This window comes from Panulirus ornatus, chromosome 33 (assembly GCF_036320965.1).
Source record: "Panulirus ornatus isolate Po-2019 chromosome 33, ASM3632096v1, whole genome shotgun sequence".
Classification (NCBI taxonomy): Eukaryota; Metazoa; Arthropoda; class Malacostraca; order Decapoda; family Palinuridae; genus Panulirus; species Panulirus ornatus.
This window is the reverse complement of record NC_092256.1, coordinates 25,282,642-25,300,108: the sequence shown is the minus strand read 5'-3', so window position 1 is coordinate 25,300,108 and position 17,467 is coordinate 25,282,642. Positions and strand designations below refer to the sequence as shown.

General features: G+C 38.8%; 1 protein-coding gene across 1 annotated transcript; it reads right to left on the bottom strand.

The window, feature by feature from the left end:
- Positions 1-9,017: 9,017 nt before the first annotated feature.
- LOC139759659 (transmembrane protein 17-like) lies at positions 9,018-14,830 on the bottom strand. The gene is made up of 4 exons (XM_071682063.1): positions 14,512-14,830; positions 12,097-12,200; positions 11,613-11,726; positions 9,018-9,638 (listed from the first exon to the last, which is right to left on the bottom strand). Exons 1-4 carry the CDS (start codon positions 14,621-14,623, stop codon positions 9,399-9,401), a joined length of 570 nt encoding a protein of 189 aa, XP_071538164.1. The 5' UTR covers positions 14,624-14,830; the 3' UTR covers positions 9,018-9,398.
- Between the last annotated feature and the right edge of the window lie 2,637 nt (positions 14,831-17,467).

Sequence of the window (17,467 nt, the reverse complement as noted above, 5' to 3'; positions counted from 1 at the left end):
TATTTTGATTCATTATACCCAGAGTACGTTGCAGTGTTACTGACATTGTTCCCAGATATTTTGTAGTAAATTATCACATTTTCATTTCGTCACTCAGTATTATATCATAATTGATGTTAATGCTCACTGCACACTTGTCTTAAGGTCTTAAAGTAAAGAAATTAATAAATGAGTATTTATTGTAGACATTCAGTAAAATGTTTGACTTTTTAAATTATGCAGAGTGCAAACATTGAAGCAACCACATAGCATTTGTTTGTTTGTGCATCTGGATTTGATGTAAACATAGCACTTCAGTTCCCCATGCTCATTCACACTTGTTGCATTGAGCTAAGTATTGGATATTTTCTTATTTATAACTGTATTATACCCCTGGTAAAATGATTTACAAGTTTTTAGCATCTGTTGCAGTAGTTGTGGATGTGTTCGCATGATGCAGTATGATAGTGGATGAAAGTAATGTGAGAAAGTGATCTGATAGTGGATGATATCAGTTAAGCACTTTATTATGCCTTACGATGGTGATCTTTTATATATTTATGAAATACAGAATAGCATATGTGAGGAAATTTGTCCTGAAATATTTCTCAGGAAATTATCCCCATTTTATAGATTTAAGTATTTGATAAAGTTGGCTTCATATAAAGTGATTTCATTTACAGGAACATTTTTCAGGTGTGCATCCAATACATTAAACAAGGAGTCCCTGTAGTATAAGAGTGCTGTGAATTAGATGACTGCATTTTATTAACAGAGTTAGCTTGCATATTTGCAGTGCACATTTTAATTAACCATCAGAATCCTTGGAAATGTTAAGTATCTATACTTTGGAAAAATCACTAGTTTGGCAGTGGCTTGGTCCTGACTGTATGAGACTAAAGACATTTCACTCTACAAAGCAATCTTTCAATGGGTCACTTGCTTTTGATGCACCCATGTTTTTCTTGGTTCCCTACTAGATGCTACATTAACACCACTCCCGAACTGATGCTACATTGTAACTTAAATCAGTAAAAGTTAGATGATTTAGAGATAATTCCATCATCAAGTTAGATTTTACAGTTTGTACCCTTCACAGTCTGAGACAGCACATAGCAGCATTTGGTATTCAGACTTAGAGATGCCAAAGCAGAGTCCACCATTTACTGATGTGCAGGATATTAGAATGTAAAATTGCATGCTATAGTGAGTTTTTTTTTCTCCCCATAGCACAAGCCAGCAACAGCTACCCAATATGTATTTGTGTGAATCTATGTAGAAAGAATGGCAGAGGTGTATAAAATTTAGTGGCTGGCAACTATTTCCTGGGGAAGGTTTATTCCTTGAACACATGATTCCTTAAGAACATTTCAGGTGAGCTTTTATTGAGAAAAGCATTGCCTATAGTGGTTGATTAATGGGTTTCTGTTTTTTTATGTCTCCTTTGATTAGATAGGGTCATGTGTTTGTTTTTTTAAGTCTCCTTTAATGAGATAGGGTCATGCTTGTAATTAGGTATAGCTCTTCACTACTTTATGTTTTCCTTGATACAGTTTATCTGGTCATTGAGCCAAGCACAATGCACACCTACCACCTCAGGATATAAATTAGAAATACAGTATGTACCATCATATCGATAGCATACATTTTTTTTTTCTTTTTTTTTTTTTGCCGCTGTCTCCCGCGTTTGAGAGGTAGCGCAAGGAAACAGACGAAAGAAATGGCCCAACCCACCCCCATACACATGTATATAAATACGTCCACACACGCAAATATACATACCTACACAGCTTTCCATGGTTTACCCCAGACGCTTCACATGCCCTGATTCAACCCACTGACAGCACGTCAACCCCGGTATACCACATAGATCCAGTTCACTCTATTCCTTGCTCTCCTTTCACCCTCCTGCATGTTCAGGCCCCGATCACACAAAATCTTTTTCACTCCATCTTTCCACCTCCAATTTGGTCTCCCACTTCTCGTTCCCTCCACCTCCGACACATATATCCTCTTGGTCAATCTTTCCTCACTCATTCTCTCCATGTGCCCAAACCATTTAAAAACACCCTCTTCTGCTCTCTCAACCACGCTCTTTTTATTTCCACAAATCTCTCTTACCCTTACGTTACTTACTCGATCAAACCACCTCACACCACACATTGTCCTCAAACATCTCATTTCCAGCACATCCATCCATGGAAGCGGAAGTGGATCATAGGGTGGGGGAGGGGGCGAAAATTCTGGGAGCATTGAAGAATGTGTGGAAGTCGAGAACATTATCTCGGAAAGCAAAAATGGGTATGTTTGAAGGAATAGTGGTTCCAACAATGTTGTATGGTTGCGAGGCGTGGACTATGGATAGAGTTGTGCGCAGGAGGATGGATGTGCTGGAAATGAGATGTTTGAGGACAATGTGTGGTGTGAGGTGGTTTGATCGAGTAAGTAACGTAAGGGTAAGAGAGATGTGTGGAAATAAAAAGAGCGTGGTTGAGAGAACAGAAGAGGGTGTTTTGAAATGGTTTGATCACATGGAGAGAATGAGTGAGGAAAGATTGACCAAGAGGATATATGTGTCGGAGGTGGAGGGAACGAGGAGAAGAGGGAGACCAAATTGGAGGTGGAAAGATGGAGTTAAAAAGATTTTGTGTGATCGGGGCCTGAACATGCAGGAGGGTGAAAGGAGGGCAAGAAATAGAGTGAATTGGAGTCATGTGGTATACAGGGGTTGACGTGCTGTCAGTGGATTGAAGCAAGGCATGTGAAGCGTCTGGGGTAAACCATGGAAAGCTGTGTAGGTATGTATATTTGCGTGTCTGGACGTGTGTATGTACATGTGTATGGGGGTGGGGGTTGGGCCATTTCTTTCGTCTGTTTCCTTGCGCTACCTCGCAAACGCGGGAGACAGCGACAAAGTATAAAAAAAAAAAAAAAAAAAAAAAAATATATATATATATATATATATATATATATATATATTTTTTATTTTCCAAAAGAAGGAACAGAGAAGGGGGCCAGGTGAGGATTTTCCCTCTAAGGCCCAGTCCTCTGTTCTTAACGCTACCTCGCAAACGCGGGAAATGGCGAATAGTATGAAAAAAAATATATATATATATATATATATATATATATATATATATATATATATATATATTATCCCTGGGGATAGGGGAGAAAGAATACTTCCCACGTATTCCCTGCGTGTCGTAGAAGGCGACTAAAAGGGGAGGGAGCGGGGGGCTGGAAATCCTCCCCTCTCACTTTTTTTTTTTTTTCTTTTTTTTTCTTTTTTTTTCCAAAAGAGGGAACAGAGAAGGGGCCCAGGTGAGGATATTCCCTCAAGGGCCCAGTCCTCTGTTCTCAACGCTACCTCGCTAATGTGGGAAATGGCGAATAGTATGAAAGAAAGAAAAAGAAATATATATATATATATATTCCCTGGGGATAGGGGAGAAAGAATACTTCCCACGTATTCCCTGCGTGTCGTAGAAGGCGACTAAAAGGGAAGGGAGCGGGGGGCTGGAAATCCTCCCCTCTCGTTTTTTTTTTTTTTTTTTTTTTTTTTTTTTTTTTTTTTTTTATTTCTCCAAAAGAAGGAACAGAGAAGAGGTCCAGGTGAGGATATTCCCTCAAAGGCCCAGTCCTCTGTTCTTAACGCTACCTCGCTATCGCGGGAAATAGTGAATAGTATGGAAAAAAAAAAAAAAATATATATATATATATATATATATATATTTTTTTTTGCTTTGGTACAATGTATATATATAAAAAATATAAAAAAAATATATATATATATATAAATATATATATATATATATGGAAAAAGGTGAGAACAATGGAAGTAAGGGGAGTGGGGGAGGAATGGGATGTATTTAGGGAATCAGTGATGGATTGCGCAAAAGATGCTTGTGCCATGAGAAGAGTGGGAGGTGGGTTGGTTAGAAAGGGTAGTGAGTGGTGGGATGAAGAAGTAAGAGTATTAGTGAAAGAGAAGAGAGAGGCATTTGGACGATTTTTGCAGGGAAAAAATGCAATTGAGTGGGAGATGTATAAAAGAAAGAGACAGGAGGTCAAGAGAAAGGTGCAAGAGGTGAAAAAAAGGGCAAATGAGAGTTGGGGTGAGAGAGTATCATTAAATTTTAGGGAGAATAAAAAGATGTTCTGGAAGGAGGTAAATAAAGTGCGTAAGACAAGGGAGCAAATGGGAACTTCAGTGAAGGGCGCAAATGGGGAGGTGATAACAAGTAGTGGTGATGTGAGAATGAGATGGAGTGAGTATTTTGAAGGTTTGTTGAATGTGTTTGATGATAGAGTGGCAGATATAGGGTGTTTTGGTCGAGGTGGTGTGCAAAGTGAGAGGGTTAGGGATAATGATTTGGTAAAAAGAGAATAGGTAGTGAAAGCTTTGCGGAAGATGAAAGCCGGCAAGGCAGCAGGTTTGGATGGTATTGCAGTGGAATTTATTAAAAAAGGGGGTGACTGTATTGTTGACTGGTTGGTAAGGTTATTTAATGTATGTATGACTCATGGTGAGGTGCCTGAGGATTGGCAGAATGCGTGCATAGTGCCATTGTACAAAGGCAAAGGGGATAAGGGTGAGTGCTCAAATTACAGAGGTATAAGTTTGTTGAGTATTCCTGGTAAATTATATGGGAGGGTATTGATTGAGAGGGTGAAGGCATGTACAGAGCATCAGATTGGGGAAGAGCAGTGTGGTTTCAGAAGTGGTAGAGGATGTGTGGATCAGGTGTTTGCTTTGACGAATGTATGTGAGAAATACCTAGAAAAGCAAATGGATTTGTATGTAGCATTTATGGATCTGGAGAAGGCATATGATAGAGTTGATAGAGATGCTCTGTGGAAGGTATTAAGAATATATGGTGTGGGAGGAAAGTTGTTAGAAGCAGTGAAAAGTTTTTATCGAGGATGTAAGGCATGTGTACGTGTAGGAAGAGAGGAAAGTGATTGGTTCTCAGTGAATGTAGGTTTGCGGCAGGGGTGTGTGATGTCTCCATGGTTGTTTAATTTGTTTATGGATGGGGTTGTTAGGGAGGTAAATGCAAGAGTTTTGGAAAGAGGGGCAGGTATGAAGTCTGTTGGGGATGAGAGAGCTTGGGAAGTGAGTCAGTTGTTGTTCGCTGATGATACAGCGCTGGTGGCTGATTCATGTGAGAAACTGCAGAAGCTGGTGACTGAGTTTGGTAAAGTGTGTGGAAGAAGAAAGTTAAAAGTAAATGTGAATAAGAGCAAGGTTATTAGGTACAGTAGGGTTGAGGGTCAAGTCAATTGGGAGGTAAGTTTGAATGGAGAAAAACTGGAGGAAGTGAAGTGTTTTAGATATCTGGGAGTGGATCTGGCAGCGGATGGAACCATGGAAGCGGAAGTGGATCATAGGGTGGGGGAGGGGGCGAAAATTCTGGGGGCCTTGAAGAATGTGTGGAAGTCGAGAACATTATCTCGGAAAGCAAAAATGGGTATGTTTGAAGGAATAGTGGTTCCAACAATGTTGTATGGTTGCGAGGCGTGGGCTATGGATAGAGTTGTGCGCAGGAGGATGGATGTGCTGGAAATGAGATGTTTGAGGACAATGTGTGGTGTGAGGTGGTTTGATCGAGTGAGTAACGTAAGGATAAGAGAGATGTGTGGAAATAAAAAGAGCGTGGTTGAGAGAGCAGAAGAGGGTGTTTTGAAGTGGTTTGGGCACATGGAGAGAATGAGTGAGGAAAGATTGACCAAGAGGATATATGTGTCGGAGGTGGAGGGAACGAGGAGAAGAGGGAGACCAAATTGGAGGTGGAAAGATGGAGTGAAAAAGATTTTGTGTGATCGGGGCCTGAACATGCAGGAGGGTGAAAGGAGGGCAAGGAATAGAGTGAATTGGAGCGATGTGGTATACCGGGGTTGACGTGCTGTCAGTGGATTGAATCAAGGCATGTGAAGCGTCTGGGGTAAACCATGGAAAGCTGTGTAGGTATGTGTATTTGCGTGTGTGGACGTATGTATATACATGTGTATGGGGGGGCGGTTGGGCCATTTCTTTCGTCTGTTTCCTTGCGCTACCTCGCAAACGCGGGAGACAGCGACAAAGTATAATAAAATATAAATAAAATAATATATATATATATATATATATATATATATATATATATATATATATATATATATATATATATATATATACATATTTAGGGAATCAGTGATGGAGTGCGCAAAAGATGCTTGTGGCATGAGAAGTGAGGGAGGTGGGTTGATTAGAAAGGGTAGTGAGTGGTGGGATGAAGAAGTAAGATTATTAGTGAAAGAGAAGAGAAAGGCATTTGGACGATTTTTGCAGGGAAAAAAAGCAATTGAGTGGGAGATGTATAAAAGAAAGAGACAGGAGGTCAAGAGAAAGGTGCAAGAGGTGAAAAAGAGGGCAAATGAGTGTTGGGGTGAGAGAGTATCATTAAATTTTAGGGAGAATAAAAAGATGTTCTGGAAGGAGGTAAATAAAGTGCGTAAGACAAGGGAGCAAATGGGAACTTCAGTGAAGGGCGCTAATGGGGAGGTGATAACAAGTAGTGGTGATGTGAGAAGGAGATGGAGTGAGTATTTTGAAGGTTTGTTGAATGTGTTTGATGATAGAGTGGCAGATATAGGGTGTTTTGGTCGAGGTGGTGTGCAAAGTGAGAGGGTTAGGGAAAATGATTTGGTAAACAGAGAAGAGGTAGTAAAAGCTTTGCAGAAGATGAAAGCCGGCAAGGCAGCAGGTTTGGATGGTATTGCAGTGGAATCTATTAAAAAAGGTGGTGACTGTATTGTTGACTGGTTGGTAAGGTTATTTAATGTATGTATGACTCATGGTGAGGTGCCTGAGGATTGGCAGAATGCATGCATAGTGCCATTGTACAAAGGCAAAGGGGATAAGAGTGAGTGCTCAAATTACAGAGGTATAAGTTTGTTGAGTATTCCTGGTAAATTATATGGGAGGGTATTGATTGAGAGGGTGAAGGCATGTACAGAGCATCAGATTGGGGAAGAGCAGTGTGGTTTCAGAAGTGGTAGAGGATGTGTGGATCAGGTGTTTGCTTTGAAGAATGTATGTGAGAAATACTTAGAAAAGCAAATGGATTTGTATGTAGCATTTATGGATCTGGAGAAGGCATATGATAGAGTTGATAGAGATGCTCTGTGGAAGGTATTAAGAATATATGGTGTGGGAGGCAAGTTGTTGGAAGCAGTGAAAAGTTTTTATCGAGGATGTAAGGCATGTGTACGTGTAGGAAGAGAGGAAAGTGATTGGTTCTCAGTGAATGTAGGTTTGCGGCAGGGGTCTGTGATGTCTCCATGGTTGTTTAATTTGTTTATGGATGGGGTTGTTAGGGAGGTGAATGCAAGAGTTTTGAAAAGAGGGGCAAGTATGAAGTCTGTTGGGGATGAGAGAGCTTGGGAAGTGAGTCAGTTGTTGTTCGCTGATGATACAGCACTGGTAGCTGATTCATGTGAGAAACTGCAGAAGCTGGTGACTGAGTTTGGTAAAATGTGTGAAAGAAGAAAGTTAAGAGTAAATGTGAATAAGAGCAAGGTTATTAGGTACAGTAGGGTTGAGGGTCAAGTCAACTGGGAGGTAAGTTTGAATGGAGAAAAACTGGAGGAAGTAAAGTGTTTTAGATATCTGGTAGTGGATCTGGCAGCGGATGGAACCATGGAAGTGGAAGTGAATCATAGGGTGGGGGAGGGGGCAAAAGTCCTGGGAGCCTTGAAGAATGTGTGGAAGTCGAGAGCATTATCTCGGAAAGCAAAAATGGGTATGTTTGAAGGAATAGTGGTTCCAACAATGTTGAATGGTTGCGAGGCGTGGGCTATGGATAGAGTTGTGCGCAGGAGGATGGATGTGCTGGAAATGAGATGTTTGAGGACAATGTGTGGTGTGAGATGGTTTGATCGAGTAAGTAATGTAAGGGTAAGAGAGATGTGTGGAAATAAAAAGAGCATGGCTGAGAGAGCGGAAGAGGGTGTTTTGAAATGGTTTGGGCACATGGAGAGAATGAGTGAGGAAAGATTGACCAAGAGGATATATGTGTCGGAGGTGGAGGGAACAAGGAGAAGTGGGAGACCAAATTGGAGGTGGAAAGATGGAGTGAAAAAGATTTTGAGTGATCGGGGCCTGAACATGCAGGAGGGTGAAAGGCGGGCAAGGAATAGAGTGAATTGGATCGATGTGGTTTAATGGGGTTGACGTGCTGTCAGTGGATTGAATCAGGGCATGTGAAGCGTCTGGGGTAATCCATGGAAAGTTGTGTGGGGCCTGGATGTGGAAAGGGAGCTGTGGTTTTGGGCATTATTGCATGACAGCTAGAGACTGAGTGTGAACAAATGGGGCCTTTGTTGTCTTTTCCTAGCGCTACCTCGCACACATGAGGGGGATGGTATTCCATGTGTGGCGAGGTGGCGATGGGAATGAATAAAGGCAGACAGTGTGAATTGTGTGCATGGGTATATATGTATGTGTCTGTGTGTGTATATATATGTGTACATTGAGATGTATAGGTATGTATATTTGCGTGTGTGGACGTGTATGTATATACATGTGTATGGGGGTGGGTTGGGCCATTTCTTTCATCTGTTTCCTTGCGCTACCTCGCAAACGCGGGAGACAGTGACAAAGCAAAATAAAATAAGATAATATATATATGTTCTTATGTATTATGAAGTTTACACATAATACTTACATTAATAAGTTTCTAACTGGATGGATACGGCTGTCAATGGAGATGCCACTATTTCAGAATTGCAGAGCTACCTAGATAATTTTTTTTCTCCCATTGTGGTGTACTAATTCCATTGATGGTTGTTACAGTAGGTGTACTAATTCCAATGATAATTGTTTACAGTAAATACAGTTCCAGTTAGCAGTCTATATATATCTCTGAATTCTATTCCCAACTAGAATTCCCTTAAGGGGGTGTCCAGGGCAATAGAATCTCAGTAGTCTTATGTCTAATATTCATACATTTACTTCTTCACCTAGGATGTCTTCAATTATTGGGTATTAAGAATTTTCTTTATCTGGGCATACAATTACTTTATTTTTTAAAAAGGTACTGCTTGTAACTGCTTCTATTATTATTCTCAAGCCATATGTAGCTAGCATTTAATATAATGCCAACAAATATCAGGCTCTTATAGTGTAACATACAGTCTTTGTTCACAGATACACAAGAATCCAGTTTTTGGCTCACAAGTAGTTAGAGGTTCATAAATGAAAATAGTACAAACATGGGCGTTATTTGTGTACTGACCATCATAAAGATAGATGATCTTTGGTGGACAACCCAGAACAAGGATGAATGCACTGTTTATACATGGCACAAGCTTACAAAACATAGAAAACAAAGTATTATAATGTTCTTACAGAGAGCAGTTCTTTATAATACAGATCATTCTCCTTCGTTATGTTTCATCACCAAATACATATGATATAACCGTGCTTGATATGCTGCTGTATTATTTATTGCGTGGTAACCAAAGAATAGATGCAAAATTAAGAAAATTAAAAAAATGGAATTAACAGCATAATCCATGGGTAATGACAAAGTGCCAGGAACCAAAAGCAAAAAGATAAGCAATGGTAACTGCAAAAGAAGAGTTAACAACCAGCTTCCAGCCAACTCTGGGACCTGAAATGAGAAAACTGAAGTAAATGGTTGTATTTTTATTTAATACTCTGCTACAGGGTGAAAATCAAGGAAAACAAATGATAGAGATGCTTTGTGGAGGGTATCATGAATATGTGATGCAGGAAGGAAGCCAATGGAAAGTAATGAGTTTTCACCAAAAATTTAAGACGTGTGCAGGAAGGAAGGGAAAAGGATGAGTGGTTCCAGGTGAAGGTGGGTCTATAGCAGGGGTGTGTGATGTCTCCATAACTAATCTTTTTATGGATAGGGTAGAGAGACGTAAATAAAAGGATCTTGGGGAAAGGAGCAAGAATTCTCGCTATTAGGAATGGGTGTGCCTCAAAGGTGAGTCAGTTATTGTTTGTGGGTGACATGGCACTGGTGGCAAACACAAGTGATAAACTGCGGAAATTGATTTCTGAGTTTGGAAGAGTGTGTGAAAAGTACAAAGTTTAGAATAAATGTGAATGAAAGCAAAATCATAATGGTTTAGCAGGGAAGTTTTTTTCTTGGAGAGAACAAGGAAGTTGTTTCAGGTACCTGGGAATGGATGTGGCAGCGATTGGAATCAAGGGAGTTGCAGTGAGCCATATATACATGTGTGTATTTTTTCATATATATTTGCCATTTTCTGTGTAAGGTAGCACTAGAAACAAACGACACATTGGAAGAGAGAACAGTGAGGGTGATTTGATCATGACCATTAAGTTTTAAAAAGAGATTGAAGATGTGGACAGTGAACAGTTCTTTGAGAGATATAGAGGCAGAGCAACCAGTGGACATGAAATTAAGTAAAAAATATGTTAAAAAGGATGTTAAGAGACACTGTTACAGTATAAAAGTGGTAGATGAATGGAACAGAATGACTGAGGACAGGTTAATACAAACAACATACATTAAGTTTTATGTCAGAAGAAAATGCTCAAGAGATGGGTCCCCACAAGTGTAAAACTTCTTCCCCATTTACTATTCATAGGTAATTACAGCCTCATATATAGATGTACCCATACTCCACCTACATGTGGATACATTACCAATGAAAAGTCTCCATTAACTAAAATATTATTATTAGACCACCTCAGGGCCCCTTTTATTGGGCTACTGCAACTTAGAGGCTGCACTTCACTCAGGAAGGTCCTTAACAAGATTTTACTCCCATCCAGTGATGATGCGACAAAGTAGGAGAAAAAACACCCCAAGTTACGAGGAGCAGAAGGGGAAAATGAAATGTCACCATCCATCATGAAGAATGATGATACCAAATTCATATTTTATAACTACAAAATATTTAGAAATAAATCACAATACAAATACAAAGTAAACCCTTAAAAGGATACTTAGTGCATGTTATGATGTAAAGAAATTGGAAAAATGGAAAGCTGGACCTAAATGCCCTTATCAACTAGGGATCCTGATAATTAATCATATGGCATGCTATGTTACTGATATGACAGCTAGTGGGATGATGCCATTATTAGTCAGTGAAGGTCACTTACTGATAGAAAAGCAAAGCCAGACCAAGGTATATGCTAAAACTAATGAATGGGTGATTAGTTAGAGGCATTTATCCAACCAGAAGACAAAGGTTGAGATTCTGTCAAAGCTAATGGGACACTCCAAATCTGGAAGAAAGGTTTTCTGCATTTTTTTGGTTTTCATATGGAGTCAAAAGTTTTTCTGTAGGATTATCCTATTTCCAGTTATCTCTGCAGTAGTGCATCTTCAATACGGATGCCTAAAATTGAAGAAATTCAGTTGCTGCACGGCATCAAGCGCAAACGGCTATAAACCTTTTGTCTTTTGGGGAAATCTCACCTCAACTGTGCGGGTTAGCAAAGAGGAAGACTTTCTGCTCTACTCAAATTTAACTTCACTAGATTACTTTATCTTTTTGTCTTTCTAATACTAGTAATGTGATATATAATGCATTACAAAAAGCTTGTAACTAATCCTTCTGTACTCGATAGTACTAACCTTTTCCTCGAGATTTCCAACATATCCTATGTAGAGCCGAATCACTTCAATTAAAGGAAGAGCTATGTAAATTGCAACTAAGATGCACTGATGTAAGTTGGACACATACTGAAACTGGAAAGATAATCATACTGTAATTGTAATGCTGCTTTTAGTCCTCTGTAAAACTGTTAAATTGCATTTCTCTGCTGATTCCTAATGAGTAATTCAAATAAATTTAATGATACAGTAGGAATCTCACTCCATGCAAGAAACTACATGGAATCATAAATGTATTGAACCAATTACTCTATTCAATTACAGATACTGTAAGGAAATAAGTCATTAAGATTTATAAAAATGAATTACAATGCTAAGAAAGTAAGGATAATTACATGATCATTTTTTCCAGTTGGTGTTTAGCAATGATGGTGTATCATGCCTAATTATAACATACAATACTTTGAGACAGTTAACAGTATTTATACTATATACCAGATCTAACCTTTAGTGACATCATGACAAATGAACTTATCAACCAGCATGGAAAGAAAAGTGCTGAAAAAAATAGGACCATCTGGAGAGGAAGACTTGACACCACTTCATTTCCTGGAAAATCAAAGCAGAATAAATGACAAAAAACTATATCATCCACATATGATGATTAGAAAAAACAGATCATATTACATATTCTGCATAATAAGATATACAGATATCATCAAATTTGTAACTGGATTTCTGTAGCTTTTTTTTTTTTCCCCTGCATTGAAATAAAAAAAAATCTCAAATCTTCTCTAAACATCTAAAAATAATAGGCAAATATATGCCCTAAAAGTGGACAGTTACGAATTAAAAATGCTGAAAGAGTCTGTACCAAAAGAAATGTTAATAACAACAAAGAGGCAAAGGCACAGACAGTGATGCGAGATGCTATCACAATATCACCATGTTTCTGCAAATGAGTCAGGATAATGAAAATATTGATAGCTTGCAGGTACTGTACTGATATAAAAAGACTACAAAAGACCACAAAAAAATATGAAAACTTGACCTTACGGGTCAAATCTTCACTAAAACAGGGCCAATGACTTGACCCATGGCCAATGTCATTTGTGTCAAGAGTGTAGTGAAGAAGGCCATCTTCACAAAAGGGCCAGTTGCGTTGAGGGTGTAATGCACACAAGAGCTTAGTGAAGATAAGTCTGCAATGAAAACGGCATATGACTTGACCTATAAGGGTCAGGTCAAAGGGTGAAATGAAAAAGAGGAAGTAGTAAAAATGAGGGTGAAGTACAGATTCCCCTTTACTCTTAGGTGCTTGTGAAGAGCTAAGACTTACCATCCACTTATTCCACCTGTAAGAGTGAGGTTGAGGGTATACTTGGAGAAGGGATTTTATGAAAACGACCTTGACGAGAGGCATATGGCCAAATTTATGGTGAATGTTGAGGGTACGATAAAGATGACAGTGTAATGAAGATGGCTGATGGGTGGGTTAGATATTTGTGCTTTAGGGATATTAACATCAAGGATTATTAAGGCTGTCCATGTCACTGTATAACCACTGAGAAAATTTGAACTCTGAACATCTTCAGTAACTGAATATAATTTTGAAGCCATACATTGCTCTTGCTTCATACCTAGTCTTTATAAGAAAGAGAATACAGAACACATTGAAGATTGCCTGCCCTTGCCCAAAAAGGTGAAATGTAGATAAGGATATAGTGAAGTTGGTGTAGTGGTGATAGGATATGGTGAAAATTCTCTAAGTGTAGTGAAGACAAGGGTGAAATAAAGATGAGGTTATTTGGGTGGTAGTCAGAGGTTGGGGATGTAAGGAAGAGGAAATCTGACCTGAATCTTACAGGGTTTAGTGAAAATAAGGGAGTGCTGTTGACAGTCCTTGACCTGACCAATGAGGGTCAGGATAAAGGCCAGTAATGTTGAAGAAGTAGTGAAGATGGACTCTGACCTGCCTCATGAGGATGCACTGAAGAGTGAAGGTGAGGGTGGGGTAAATTTAATGTTCTGAAGACCCTTATGGGTCTCGTCTAAGGCCTCTGAAGAGAATTTAGGTTTATCAAGGGTGTAGCAAAGATAAATATAGTATCCTTCAGGAATTTGTTGATTTTATCTTGCAATAATATTGAATATACAGAATTAAAAGCACAATGAGACCATGGAAGCATGATTTGGATTTTTCTATATTCTAAGATGACATACAAGGTGAAAGTGGGGAGGGATAAATAGTGGAAAATATGGAGGTAAATAGTGTAACATAGGTCAAATACTTGTAGAAATCACGAGAATCTATGAAACCTACTTCCTAAAAGTCAAAATTTACCTGATATTCTATATCTAAAAAGAAAACACTGTTACTTGTGGTTACTGTTTTCCTATGCTTAATGACAGAGCTGTTTTTCAGTAAGCAATGGATGAATGAAGCTACTGTAACTGCAACTTTGAACTGTGAAGTGCTTTATGGTAGATGTTCGTCCATATATTACATTTATGGAATTAAAAATTATGGTAAAAGTTTAATTTAAGGGAAAAGTTGGACAAGGTTCTAGAGTCTAAAAAACCTTTCACCTACTTTTATATTACTTCATCCCGTTGGCCTGGAATTCCCAACCCTCCCCACTACCGTCATATCTATTACTGTAAATAAAAAACGCTCTAATCACACTCCCCAGACTCAACTTACTCTTTATACAGCATATTATCAATGTAGACTCAACTTACTCTTTATACAGCATATTATCAATGTAGACTCAACTTACTCTTTATACAGCATATTATCAATGTACAAGAAAATCTGTAATATACCTACGTGATCAAGATGTTCACAAGTTTCAAAACTATCAAAGCTTTAATTGTACTGGTACAAAAGCTTGAGTACTAGGAACATACATTATCGTACCATAATTATTATCCCCAAGTTGATCTAACGTAATATTAGGGAAAAATTTTCCCGTTAAAGTTTGAACGGTGGAGGACACAAGCCGCCTGGCACTTTCGGGAATTCCTGACATGAAACACAGTAATCTATTTATCACTTTACGTTTCTAGATGGCTCCCAGTCAGCTTATATAGCTTGAAAATGTTTCCTCAGATCATGTTTTCGGTTCCTTTCTTATATAAAGATGTACAATATTAAGTAGTAAGGTAAAGGCACATCACTACGACCAAATGTTGACAAATAATGTTGTGGAGGAGGCAGGTTGCCATGGTAACCTGCAACAGTAGCTGATCATTATTTGTGGGTTTACCTTCATGTAAAGCTTCATGTAAAGACTCACTAAGCTTGACACAGGTTCTTGTCAATATTATATCATATGTATCTTCCCAGCACGACTCGGTTGTGTACATTGTTTTGTAAAATGTGATCAATTACTTCATCTCAATAATTTTTCTATTATCTGTGGACACTTGTGTGTATCATTAAACTAAGGAATGGTATTAGATTGTATCTTTCCATAGAGATGGGGACAAAAAAAAAAAAAGGTAAGAGGGATGGCAGATTAAGCCAAGTAAAACACTGTCAGGACTGCCTGCCACATGGCTGACTTTTCGGCCAAATTTCTGAAATTGTCTCTGAACTGACTTGATATTGGATGCAAGGATCCCACTTCATTACTATCTTCACTTTGAGAAAAGTGTACAAGGATATCAACATAAGTCTTTTCTTTTAAACTATTCGCCATTTCCCGCGTTAGCGAGGTAGCGTTAAGAACAGAGGACTGGGCCTTTTTTGGAATATCCTACCTATATATATATATATATATATATATATATATATATATATATATATATATATATATATAGTATTCCTGGTAAATTATATGGGAGGGTATTGATTGAGAGGGTGAAGGCATGTACAGAGCATCAGATTGGGGAAGAGCAGTGTGGTTTCAGAAGAGGTAGAGAATGTGTGGATCAGGTGTTTGCTTTGAAGAATGTATGTGAGAAATACATAGAAAAGCAAATGGATTTGTATGTAGCATTTATGGATCTGGAGAAGGCATATGATAGAGTTGATAGAGATGCTCTGTGGAAGGTATTAAGAATATATGGTGTGGGAGGAAGCAGTGAAAAGTTTTTATCGAGGATGTAAGGCATGTATACGTGTAGGAAGAGAGGAAAGTGATTGGTTCTCAGTGAATGTAGGTTTGCGGCAGGGGTCTGTGATGTCTCCATGGTTGTTTAATTTGTTTATGGATGGGGTTGTTAGGGAGGTAAATGCAAGAGTTTTGGAAAGAGGGGCAAGTATGAAGTCTGTTGTGGTTGAGAGAGCTTGTGAAGTGAGTCAGTTGTTGTTCGCTGATGATACAGCGCTGGTAGCTGATTCATGTGAGAAACTGCAGAAGCTGATGACTGAGTTTGGCAAAGTGTGTGAAAGAAGAAAGTTAAAAGTAGATGTGAATAAGAGCAAGGTTATTAGGTACAGTAGGGTTGAGGGTCAAGTCAATTGGGAGGTAAGTTTGAATGGAGAAAAACTGGAGGAAGTAAGGTGTTTTAGATATCTGGGAGTGGATCTGTCAGCGGATGGAACCATGGAAGCGGAAGTGAATCATAGGGTGGGGGAGGGGGCGAAAATCCTGGGAGCCTTGAAGAATGTGTGGAAGTCGAGAACATTATCTCGGAGAGCAAAAATGGGTATGTTTGAAGGAATAGTGATTCCAACAATGTTGTATGGTTGCGAGGCGTGGGCTATGGATAGAGTTGTTCGCAGGAGGGTGGATGTGCTGGAAATGAGATGTTTGAGGACAATGTGTGGTGTGAGGTGGTTTGATCGAGTAAGTAATGTAAGGGTAAGAGAGATGTGTGGAAATAAAAAGAGCATGGTTGAGAGAGCAGAAGAGGGTGTTTTGAAATGGTTTGGGCTCATGGAGAGAATGAGTGAGGAAAGATTGACCAAGAGGATATATGTGTCGGAGGTGGAGGGAACGAGGAGAAGTGGGAGACCAAATTGGAGGTGGAAAGATGGAGTGAAAAAGATTTTGTGTGATCGGGGCCTGAACATGCAGGAGGGTGAAAGGAGGGCATGGAATAGAGTGAATTGGATCGATGTGGTATACAGGGGTTGACGTGCTGTCAGTGGATTGAAGCAAGGCATGTGAAGCGTCTGGGGTAAACCATGGAAAGCTGTGTAGGTATGTATATTTGCGTGTGTGGACGTGTGTATGTACATGTGTATGGGGGGGGGGGTTGGGCCATTTCTTTCGTCTGTTTCCTTGCGCTACCTCGCAAACGCGGGAGACAGCGACAAAGTATAAAAAAAAAAAAAAAAAAAAAAAAATATATATATATATATATATATATATATATATATATATATATATATATATATATATTACAGTCTCTCCAACGTCATATTAAAGGTTTGTCTTTAACGTAGCTAGGATACATAGTACTTTTATTATAGAGAGTGCATTGTCTTTAATGGTGCAAGGATACATAGTGCTTTTATTATAGGAAGTTGATTTATTATTTTACCAATTACATAATCTTAAAAAGTATTTGACCTAATTTTCTTTGATTTTCAACGGAACTGTAAAAATGGTTGGCTTTTTTGGCCGGGAAACTTTCAAAACTATGGCAACTAACCACAGGAAACGTATGGAAAATTTCACGAATCAATGAAATTATGCGAAACCAAATGAAAACAATAATCATCAATAGCTAAGCATCACTTCTCTGGAAGTTGGGATAAGGTCTCGTGATATCTAAATTTCTAGTAACGTTGTGAGTTGTTATATACTTTTCCTATATATTTTGAATGTGAGGAAAGCTAATGTAAACTAAACTGATGATCAAAACATATGATAGTCTGAAACCATGTGCAAGAATGATGAACTACGTCCAACAACGGTGGA

Bases quoted from the DNA above. Each gene is read 5' to 3' on its own strand.
- LOC139759659 (XM_071682063.1), bottom strand. From the start codon at position 14,623: ATGTCAGGAATTCCCGAAAGTGCCAGGCGGCTTGTGTCCTCCACCGTT. The intron at 12,201-14,511 runs GTACGATAATGT...TTGATTTTCCAG, and splicing joins ACTTGGGGATAATAATTATG to GAAATGAAGTGGTGTCAAGT. The intron at 11,727-12,096 runs GTTAGATCTGGT...TTATCTTTCCAG, and splicing joins TTGTCATGATGTCACTAAAG to TTTCAGTATGTGTCCAACTT.